The 12079-nt window shown below is 37.6% G+C and overlaps 1 protein-coding gene across 5 annotated transcripts in view; it reads left to right on the top strand.

The window, feature by feature from the left end:
* LOC105231939 (filamin-A) overlaps positions 1–12079 on the top strand; it is a 109320-nt gene that overhangs the window by 55147 nt on the left and 42094 nt on the right. For 2 of the 5 annotated variants that reach the window (XM_049449644.1, XM_049449649.1), the window contains exons 5-13: positions 1738–2073; positions 3115–3129; positions 4713–4804; positions 4873–6165; positions 6227–6613; positions 6831–7397; positions 8078–8882; positions 8953–9408; positions 9518–9653. In XM_049449644.1, coding sequence (XP_049305601.1) covers positions 1738–2073; positions 3115–3129; positions 4713–4804; positions 4873–6165; positions 6227–6613; positions 6831–7397; positions 8078–8882; positions 8953–9408; positions 9518–9653 — 4087 coding nt within the window. The remainder of the gene's footprint in view (positions 1–1737; positions 2074–3114; positions 3130–4712; positions 4805–4872; positions 6166–6226; positions 6614–6830; positions 7398–8077; positions 8883–8952; positions 9409–9517; positions 9654–12079) is intronic. The other 3 variants (XM_049449645.1, XM_049449646.1, XM_049449648.1) reach the window with 3 other exon arrangements.

Below are 12079 nucleotides of genomic sequence, written 5' to 3'. Positions count from 1 at the left end.
GAAATATGTAAAGCAAAAAAAGGAAAAATCCGAGATCTTGCAAATGATTAGCATACTAAGTCCATTCAATCATGCTCATCTGTCTGCCCGTCCATTTGTCTGTATATTTGCGTACATCCTTTCTTCCTAAGAAGTTGTGTATTTGTTAGAGCCGCTAATATCGTACCACCATAGCATATAGCTGCGATATAAACTGAACGATAAAAATCAAGTGATTGAGTTGTTGTATGGAAAGCTTTATTATTTTACAAGGTATCCTCATTTGTCACATATAATTATCAAAAGTAATAGTACAAATTAATCAGATCGGACCAGTATAATATACAGCTGTTAAACAAACTGAACAATCAATATCAAGATAAAAATCTGTTGATGCTTTTTTGTTCTATATGCCTCTTTCAAGAGCCTAAGTCTACTTATTTCTATTATATTTTTTCATATTTTCAATTCAATGTCCGAAATCTTGTTTCATACTTTAATCAGTGTTATATTAATCATAGGATATTTATCTGTGAATGAATTTGAATTATCAGATCTATCTGAAATAAAGCTTTATCCCACTTTTCTAAAAATCATTCACAACTTTCTCTGTGGCCTCAACTGAATACGAATCTATAAATAATCTCGACTGGACAGCCTACGCTGAGGCCTGAGCTCAATAGGCTACTACTATGCTAAGTAGATTAGCTGCGAATAGTAATACGCAGCCCCCGACTAAGAGCTGCAGGAGAGGATGGCTTAGGTTAAAGCGTCTCATGCACCCAATGAGCCTTCGCTGAAGAGACGAAAAGATGCCGCCTTAAATAATCGTCTATAACCTACAGTTGTACGAGGAAGAATATACCCAAGAAAGGGAGGGAACAAAGCGAAGACGAAATAATCCATAAAGCAGCACAAAACGGGCACAGGCGTCGACGAAACTCCTGGGCAAGCGTCCATCAGAATCGAGGCCAGTAAGATTCTGATTATGGAGCACTGGAAACCCGGAACGGATTAGTTTGACAAAGGGCTAGTGAGGCCAGTATTCTATTACCTCAGTAGATAAGAGTGATGTCTTACCAAACTGACTGGCAGGCTAATACTGTTTTCATCTCCATGATTTTTTGGCCGGTTCAGGTTAAATTGAGATGAGCACCTGATTCGTGGCACTCAATAAAAGCTCCCATGGAGACTTGTGTCAATCTTTGCGTGGGCTCCCTGCTTGCATAGATAACCAGGGGATTCAAAAAGGACAACTGTTACAATATGCGAAGATAGCAACTTAAAGCGGATACCCATTAGAACAAAAATTAATACACCGCAACAACAACAAAAAACCCAACAAAAAGAACAACAAAATGAAGATGGCCAAGACGAGGAATTCGGGACCGTCTTTCGTAGAAGTAGTAGGATACCTACGAGTAGATCCCCTACACTCACCATCACTCCTAAACAACCAGACAAAACCGGAGAAAAGATAACCAAAAGGGAAACTCCGGTTACACAAGCACCATCAGCAAAACAAAGAGAAGGAAAGAGCACTCCAGTTGCCACCACAGAAGGACCTCAAAACTCACCAACACAAAAGTAAAATACTCAGATGAGTCTGGCAGAAGAGAAATTACGCCGTCCGAAAATATTAACAAATGTTATTTACATAGTATATTAATATTAATAGAAGAAATTATTTCAAGCAATAGAACATATTCTTTTACTGAACAAATATAAACTTCTTCCTTCTACTCATTTCTCTTACAGGCTGCTCAACTGGATCCATACTAGAATCCCCGATATGCCCATCAACAACTTCACCAACGACTGGACCACCGGTAAGGCGGTTGGTGCTTTGGTTGATGCCTGCGCGCCCGGTCTCTGTCCAGACTGGGAGATGTGGGATCCCAAGGATGCTGTACAGAATGCTTCCGAGGCCATGGGTCTCGCCGATGACTGGTTGAATGTGCGTCAACTGATCAAACCCGAAGAATTGGTTAATCCCAATGTAGATGAACAGTCGATGATGACCTACTTGTCGCAGTATCCAAATGCTAAGTTGAAGCAAGGTGCGCCGTTACGTCCCAAGACGAATCCAAATAGGTGAGTTCGTATTTTGAGAAATTTATGTTTATTAATAAAAGCTACAAATTACCGTTAATATATATTTATATTAGATTATTAAATTTTCTGAGCGTGTACACATTTAAAAACTGAATTAACTGCAACTGGCACGTAACCTTTTTCAACTACAATTCAACTTACTTCTTTCTACGTTTTCTATTTGTCTTCTTAATTAATGTTATGTGTGTGTGCGCATACTATTTTTTCACCTATTTAGTCGAACGCATAGTCGATAATTATTCTGGGATTTTTTTAAATTTTTTTAAATTTTTATTTTTGTTTTTTTATAATTCAAAACTGGTTTTTGTGTGTAGGTGAGAAACTGCCTATAATTGAAATATTTTTGTTATTTTTTAATTTCTTTTTATTTTGTCTTTTTGCATTAATTTTTTTAATTTTTAAAATTTTTTCTTTAATATTAATTTTTTTTTAATATTTTAATTTTTGAATTTTTTTTTTAGTTTTGACTTTTCTTTTTCAATTCGAAGCAGGATTTTGTGTTGGAAAAACATACTAAGCAAAATATTTATTTTTAGTTCTTTTTTATTTCAATCTTTTATGAAATTAATTTTAATTAAAAAAGAATTGTATTCAATTTTATTGTAATTTTAATTTTAAATTTTTTTCAATTCGAAACTCGTTGTGTTGAGATAAAATAATACAAATATTTTTGTTGTCTTTAATTCCTATTTTATTTTTAATTTAAAAAAATTAATACAATTTTTCACTTAATATGTTTTTTTAATTTAATAGTTTTACATTAAATGAAATTTAATATTTTTTTACAATTTATTTTGATTTTTTTTTAGTTATATTTTTTAATTTTTTTTTTTCTGCCCTTTTCCCATAAAATTGTTTTTGGCTTACAAATTCAAAAATCTAATATGTATTTTTTCTTCCTTATATCTATTTTTTCTTCTGTGTGTTTCAAAATTGTTTATTGGATATTGTTTTTTCACAAAAACCTATGCAAAACATGAAAACAAAAATTTCACTGAAATGAAAAAACGTAAAACTCAGCATTCCTCCACCGCGGTAAGTCTGGAATGCTTGCATATTGTTACTTTTAACTGCTCAACGCGGCTAAATAAGCACAGCAATTTGTTTTGTTTGTATTGTTTGGAGAACAGCTTAACCGCCATTTACCAGTTATTTGGTTATCTTTTTCGTTTCTTGCTCTTTCTGCTAGCTACAGGCGTATTTCAACGCCTTTCTACTTGCTTGTTTGCTAAGTGTCATTATGTACTTCTCTAAAAATTATATTATGTTAAATTTTTTACTTTTTTGTTTCGGCAAATTCGCCTTTCATCGCACTGTTCGAACGGCAAAAAGCATAAGACAAGCATTTGACGCTATATTTTATATAAAATATATATATTGAGAATTCAATGTAGTGATTACATTCAAAGAATTTTTGTTTTAACGCACAACCAACGGTATTGAACAGCAAAAACTTACGAAATTGCGCTTAATAAATAATAACAGCCGCTAATAAGTACAATAAGTAATTGCATATAACAGAATTCTATGGCACTTAACAGAACTTTACGCCAACAGCAAGAGAAACTGTTAAAATTCGAATGTAATGTTGATTAGCAGTAAGCAGCGCTGCTTTCACTAACAACAGCAGTGTGTCTGTGTTCTCTTTATATAAATCTTTGCATAGCCGCAGGCGCTTATTGTTAAAATGAATACAGCAATCGCAGAGAATGTTAAGAATATTCATTATCATTTTCTGTTCTAGCGAGCGCGCAGATATGTTAACTAACTGCACTGCACAGAGAATGTTACGGAATTGTTTGCTGCAGCAAATACTCAATATGAAGCTGCTCTGCTAAAATATGGTTTTAGTAAAAATGCACATCGACTGCAGCGTTTCGTTTATTAACCGCCATTACAGCGATTTTATAATTAATAACGATTAAATAAATTACAACACTAATTAATTAGTATATAACTATGTTAATTATGAAAATAATAAATACTTTTTTTAACGCACTTGTCATTATAAAAAGCTCTGCCTTTTGTCTAACAGCCAATGCAGTAAAAATTAACAGAGCACTTGGCTAATAACATATTTATAAGTATTTAAGGTAATCAATGAATAATAAACTCTTGCAACAAAATATTGAATTAAAAAAATATATAATTTTTAATAAAAATTACAAAACTTAAAATTATATTTTCTTTTGTCTTTTTCTTCAACTTTTTATAAAATAAGCTTAACAAAGAAAATATTTAAGGATTCCTATCGAAAAAAATGCTAAATTATTTTAAGAGATTTTTCTCAGTTTTAATAATTTGAAAAATATCCTTGAGGACACTCAAAAAGATAAATTAAATCTGTGATAGTCAATTAAGGGGTAAAAAAAAAAATACCCGAGTTTCTTTCTTTCCTTATTTTGAGGACGTCGAAATTCTATACTAAGCAAACCCCTTAATCTGGTCTGTATATTTACACCGATATTAGTTGCATTTAATTATTCATTGATTACACTAAAAGTATTGCACTTTTTGTAGTTGTATTTACAGTAAAGCAATTTATCTATTATAGTTATTTGAAACATTACTTTTTTAACTTGCTCAAACTAAAATGCCTACGATCTATTTCTGAACAGAGTACGTGCTTATGGTCCTGGCATTGAACCAATTGGTCCTGTGGTGGGTGCACCAGCCAACTTTACGGTGGAGACTTTCTCCGCTGGCAAAGGTATACTACACTTTTGTAGAATATCCTTCAATTTTTTAATCCTGATTTCCCTTTGCTAATCCTGACAGGTCCCGTCGATGTCGATGTCGTTGCGCCAAATGGTAAAATCGAAAGAGCCGATGTACGCTTCAACAACGATAAAAATTTGACCTACTCCATCTCATATATACCTAAAGCTGAGGGTGAACATAAAGTGTTTGTGAAGTTCTCTGGTCGTGACATACCGAAGAGTCCGTTCCCCGTTAAGGTGGAAGGTCATGCCGGTGATGCTTCAAAGGTTAAAGTTACTGGACCCGGCATACAACCAGCTGGTGTTACCATTACCAAACCGACTTTCTTCGATATTGATGCTAAAGACGCTGGACGTGGCGTACCCGAGGTGATCATCATCGACCCGGCCAACCACAAGACATCCGTGGCGGCTAAGGTACGTCAATTGGAGAACGATGTGTGGCGTTGTGAATATGTCGCCTCTACGCAAGGTCTACATTCAGTTAACGTCTTCTATGCTGGCAATCCCATACCGAATAGCCCCTTCCCGGTGAAAGTAGCGCCGCTGTCTGATGCGCGTAAAGTACGCGCTTCGGGTCGCGGTCTACAGGCAAACGGTGTACGCGTTGGCGATGATGCCGACTTCAAAATTTACACCGAAGGTGCTGGCGAAGGTATACCGGAGGTACGCGTGATCGGACCTGGTGGTGCTAATCAAAATATTGCCTTAACTAAAGTTGATGGTTCTACATACGAGTGTCACTACTTCCCCACTAAAGAGGGTCGTTATGTTGCTATGGTCACTTTTGGTGGCCAAGAGGTGCCAAAATCACCATTTGAAATTAAGGTTGGACCTAAGAAGGAGTCTTCTATTGTCGCCTATGGTCCCGGTTTGAGTGGCGGTATCATCGGTTATCCCGCCGCTTTTGTTGTAGAAACTAATGGCGAAACTGGCGCACTCGGCTTTACTGTGGCGGGTCCATCACAAGCAGAAATCGAATGTCATGATAATGGTGATGGCTCTGCATTGGTCAAATACCATCCAACTGCTGTTGGCGAATATGCAGTGCATATTTTGTGTGATAATGAAGACATACCCAAGTCACCGTTCATTGCACAGATCTTGCCGCGCACAGATTTCCACCCTGAGCTGGTGAAGACATTTGGCCCCGGTTTGGAGAAGAACGGTGTGACAATTGGTAAACCACAAACATTTACGGTGGATACCTCCAAGGCTGGTTCAGCACCCTTGGAAGTTGTGGTCGAGGATGTGTATGGAAAGCGGATACCGGTAGATATCAAAAATAATCCAGACGGCACAAAGACTTGCACATATGTACCAACTTCAGGTGTACCGCATACGGTTGAAGGTAAGTAAAATGTTATAAGACCTTTATGAAGTTAATTGCTCATAGTTTTTCGTCACCGCAGTCAACTACGGCAGCGTGGCTACACCCAATGCCCCCTACCGCGTCTACGTGGGTGTACCAATCGATGCAAATAAAGTACAGGCATTCGGTCCCTGGTTGCAGCCTGGCGTGCGCCCTAACGCGCCCACTCATTTCAATGTGGATGCACGTGATGCCGGCGATGCCGAGCTGAAGGTGAAGATCGTACACGAGGAGACTAAAGTGGAAGTGCCAAGCCGCATTATCGATAACGAAGACAACACCTACACAGTGGAGGTCATACCACCCACCAAGGGTGCCTACACCACCACCATGACTTATGGCGGTCAACCTGTCCCGCTCGGCCAGAAGGTGCTTGTGGAGCAAACATTGGATGTTACCAAGATCAAAGTTGATGGTCTCGAACCAAGTAAGTATGCAGTGCTTTTAATGCTTTATCTCGCTCTCTCATTTTTCACCTATGCATATCTGAGTTATATTGTCGAAACCAAAAACAAAAAAAATAAAGAAAACAAAATAGCAATGGTTCAGTCAATTTATGTGATAGTTTACAACAAGATACAAGAACAATACAAGGTCATCATCTAAGCCCAAAAACTTTCGTTACAAACTTATTCACGTACAAGCTGCACCATTGAATAGCCTTCAGCAGTTCCGCATCATTACGCGTGGCCTGCCGAAAGCGGATCTCGCCGTCACCATTACCAGTCCATCGGGCAGTCGCATACGCGCGCACGTCATACCCACCGCTGAGGGATTCCTCGTCAATTTCACACCCACCCAACTGGGTGAATACCTGCTGAGCATCTGTTTCGGTGGCACACCGATCGCGCCACGTCCATTCCGCCTGCAATGTCTCAGCGGCAGTGATTCGAATAAAGTGCGCGCTTTTGGACCCGGCCTGGAACGTGGTCTGGTAGCACAACCAGCTGAGTTCATAATAGACACACGTGGCGCTGGTCAAGGTGGACTCGGTGTGACCGTAGAGGGTCCCTGTGAGGCTGCAATCAATTGTCGCGATAATGGCGATGGCACATGCAATGTCGCCTATCTACCGACCGAAGCCGGCGACTATACTGTGAACATCACATTCAACGAACGTCACATCAGCGGTTCACCATTCCAGCCGGTCATCATGCCACTGCCGAATCTACAAAACACGCGCGTGAGTGGTATTGGCATACAACCACATGGTAGGATATTGAAATTTACGCAGGCATCGAATTATTTGCGTTCGATGTAGTTCTGATGCTTCGCCGTTACTGTTGTCAGCCAACCCGCAAGCGCATGCGTGACTCAAACAAGTACGATCAGCATAAAGGCCAACGCAATATTGAACTTTCTTTGATTAAAACAAAAACAGCAAACGCCTACAAAATTAACCAAACGCTTTTGTGTGCCACAACAACTGGTCTTCCAAGCCAAACCAGTCTTACTTAACCCAAGCATTTACTGTGTTCGTTCGTTCGTTATTTGCAAACTAATCACAAATCTAACAGTAATTATGAATAATATATTCGATAGCATGTAAGCCCCGCCTGCGTGAGTTCGTAAGCCACCCAGTCATGGGATCTCGAACGCATGGCGATGCTTTGCCTAAACACTTACGAAGCGTATTCGGCAACAGTTTTATATTTGGGTCGTACTGAGCCTTAGTTCGTTTGCTTACAAAGTAACGTGAAAGTTAACAGTTCGGCAAATCAAAAGGAAAGCCGAATTCGTTAGTTTTCACGCAGCTTCGTGCGTAAACGCTGTTACTTTCACTTTTACACTAATCGCATTTAAATGTTCTCTTCTATCATATGTTTTGTGCGTTATTCGGCTCGCTGGCTTTGTAACAATTAACTAACACAACTCCTCTCTCGCTCCACAGGCGTCATTATGAATGCAGCCACGGATTTCATGGTTGACATGAGCAAAGTTGGCAGCGACATCGACTCAACGAAACTCTCCTGCGCCATCTTCGATCCCAAGGGTAATGTACTGCCTAGCAAGATTGTTTCGGGTCCATCCGATGACATTTTCCGCGTCGCCTATACACCCTTCGAGGCTGGTCGTCACACCATTGAGCTGCTCTACGACAACATTCCCGTGCCTGGTTCGCCGTTTGTGGTGCATGTGAAGAGCGGTTGTGATCCGTCACGTTGCAAAGCTTACGGTCCGGGATTGGAGAAAGGTCTGACGAATCAACAAAACAAATTCACGGTAGAAACACGTGGTGCTGGCAATGGCGGTCTATCGTTGGCCATTGAGGGTCCATCCGAAGCGAAAATGACCTGCACCGACAATCGTGACGGTAGCTGCGATGTCGAGTATTTGGCGACAGATCCCGGCGAATACGATATCACTATACGTTTTGCTGACAAGCATATACCCGGCTCACCGTTCCGCGTATTGGTCGAAGAGACTGTAGACCCCAGCAAGGTGAAAGTATACGGACCCGGCATTGAGCATGGCGAGGTGCGCGAAAGTGTGCCAACCTACTTCAACGTAGACGTCAGCGAGGCCGGACCTGGACGCATAGCCGTCAAATTGACCAACTCTGAGGGCATACCTGTGGATAATCTGCGCGTTGAAGATAAGAGCAATGGCATATACGCGGTGCACTATGTGCCGCCCAAACAGGGTTCAGTGCTGACATGCCAAGTGAAGTTCGCCGACGAAGAGGTGCCTTGCAGGTAAGACATAGTATTATAATGCGAAAGTGTTTTGCGGTCTTCACTGAATATTTTACTTTGCATTTCACAGTCCCTTCGTAATGACCGTCTTCCCCAAATCGGAGGCCACTAAAGTGAAAGTTAAGGGCGTCAATGAGAAGAAGAAAACACCTGCATCACTACCAGCCGAATTCGAGATTGACACCAAAACGGCCGGTCAAGATGACATTAATGTCGCGATCAAGAACCCGAAAGGTAAACAATTAGCGCCACGCATGGAAGAAGTCGGCAGCGGTACATATGTTGTGTCTTTCGTGCCCGACGAATGTGGCACCTATCACGTGAGCATCAAATATGGCGATAAAGATATTGAAGGATCGCCATTCAAACTCGAAGCATTCCCCACGGGTGAGGCGAAGAAGTGCAAGCTGGTCGAAGAGGCGCCGAAAATACAAGCGTCGGGCAGCAAGAGTCACCTAACGGTGGATGCGCGCGACGCGGGCGATGGCGCGGTCACATGCAAGATCACCGATCACAAATCCGGACGGTACGTAGTGAGTTGAGGCGTTGTAATATGGGGATGGGGGTGACTGGCATTGGGGTGCAATTGATTATTAGTATTATTTAACTAATTTTTACTACATTTTCATTCACAGTGAAATCGTTGACATCGATGTCTTGGAGAAGGATGGCTTCTTCGACATTTTCTACGCGCTCAAGGATCCCGGTGATTATGATATCAATGTGAAATTCGGCGGCAAGGACATACCCAATGGTAGCTTCGCCATAAAGGTAGTTTAAAACAATTTTCATGCAAAGTTTTCAAATGTGAGGTTATGCTAAGCCAAAGAAAAGTGTTCAAATGGCAAATCCATGTGAAATACTAGTCAAAGCGTATGCGCAGAAAATCTTAAATTAGCAATTATTTTCGAATTAAGCAAAAAACAAAGTTAACAACAATTAAATAAAAAAAAAAACAACATTTCTATTTTTTAATGTGTCATTGTCTTGTCATAAGTGAAAAGTGTCAACTGTTATGTGTTAAGCGTAAGAACCAATTACCGTTAAAGCACAAATACACGCAAACAATTTAAGTAAATGTTTTAAGCAGTTAATTTACTAAGTTAAGCGCCCACCAAGTGAAAAAATTTGCTTAGAAACTTTCAAAGAAAATCTATGCAACAAGCAATACTTTTTTACACTGAAAAAAAAAACAAATGTAGAACTTTGTAAAACTCATGAATATGACATAAATAAATAAAATAAACAAATTTGGTACTCAAGAGCACCACAAAAACAACAAAAAACGATACTCGTAATTAGTTTCAATGAGCATGTGCAGTAGCGTGAAATAAATTACCAGTGATGCGCGCTTTTTCCACACCAAATTTTTGATTTGTTTACACGCTCTTACGCTTTGTTGCTTCAAATATATTTGCTGCTTGTTAATTTATTTTTGTTTTGTTTTCATAAATTAATTAATTTATTAATGCCTTTTAGTATTAAAAATAAGCTTTTAAGTTGTTTGTGTGTGTTTGTATTATAACATTTTGTTGCTGCGATTGGTTCGTGCGTTTGCGCAAACATACCGACAGACAGACAGACAGACAAGCATACAGACATACAACAACACAAGCAACGACACGTTGCAATTTTTTTTATTTTTTCATACCACACTTTGTGAATTTTTTTTAATTTAACGCAAAATTAATAAGGAATTAATTAATTGAAAAAAAAATTGTTTTAACGCAAAATTAATTTAGCATCAATTAATATTTTTTTTATTTAACACAAAATTAATTATAAATTTAAATTTTTAATTTTTTGCTTAACTTAAATTTTTTAATTAAACGCAAATTTAATTAAAAAATATTTCATATTTTTTTTTATTTAACACGAAGATAAATAGAAATTAAAATTAAGAATGTTTAATTTAGCACAAAATTAATTATGAATTTAAATTTTTTAATTTTTTGCTTAATTAAAATTTTTTTAACTAAACGCAAATTTAATTAAAAATTAATTAATATTTTTTTTATATTAATATTTTTTTTTTTAACACAAAGAAATTAAAATTAAAAATGTTTAATTTAACACAAAATTAATTAAGAAATAATTAATTAAAAATTGTTTATTTTAACACAAAATTAATTAGGGCCTAATTAAATAATTGCTAATTTAATGAGTACACTCTAGTGTTAACCGTTATGTGTAATTTGCCAAATTAAATGAACGCTTTCTAGCCGCCGCCTTTATCGTGTGCAACGCAAAGCCTTATTCTTAAGCGCAATCGCAATTTTTAACGGCACATAAGTGCAAAATGCAATTATGTACACACATATATATTTATATATTTTATCGACATATAGATGTGTATACATATGTGTACATGCACGTATGCAAGTGCACTGCAAGGAATTTAGCTGCGTCATCGCATTTTAGAATGCCTTAATTTTAGCGCTTTTAAATGACTGTCTCGCCGTTGAATACAGCTAGCTATAAACTAAATATAATATTTGCCTTAATTCACAAAAAAATGCATTTTAGCGCAAAGTAAATAGGCAAAATATGAATAATAACAACAACAATATAAATATGTCTTTAGTATACAACGATGACTATGTATAAAGGAGATCCATTCATATACATACATACATATTGAGTTTTCTGCATTATATTTACTGTATGTGTGTATAGGTAGCTGCGTGAAACCGAATATTCAAAAACAACTAAAAAGTTTATTAGCCAATAAATATTAACTTACACTCCATTTTATAGTGAAAATATTTCAAATTTTCAGACCAAATGTAAATCTATTCGTTTAGGAATTTGGTTTAAGGTTTTTTCTTACATACATACAAGTAGATATGTGTATGTAGTAGTTTTAATGTTCAAAAGCATTTTGGCACGCTCTAATGATATCATTAGCGGCAGTACATCATTCAACGGTATACCACTCAATTTATACTACGAAAGGCTTTAAGCATGTTTTCTTAGTGGAAAACAGAATTCAGTATTTGACAGCAAAAAATATTGCTACTTAGTTTCAGTTTCTGTATTTATGAGCTTCTTTGTTCTTATTAGAGAGTTCAAGCACCTCTGAGTTAAAAACCACCTTTTTATACGCTGAAGAGGGTATATTAAGTTTGGCACGAAGAAACCAATAATCAGTTCTACTGTATGCGACAAAAAATATATATATGTATATTTTTTTTCGA

This window comes from Bactrocera dorsalis, chromosome 2, assembly GCF_023373825.1.
Source record: "Bactrocera dorsalis isolate Fly_Bdor chromosome 2, ASM2337382v1, whole genome shotgun sequence".
In the NCBI taxonomy this organism is placed as follows: Eukaryota; Metazoa; Arthropoda; class Insecta; order Diptera; family Tephritidae; genus Bactrocera; species Bactrocera dorsalis.
The sequence above is the reverse complement of the archived record's forward strand: the minus strand, read 5'-3'. Positions and strand labels throughout refer to the sequence as shown.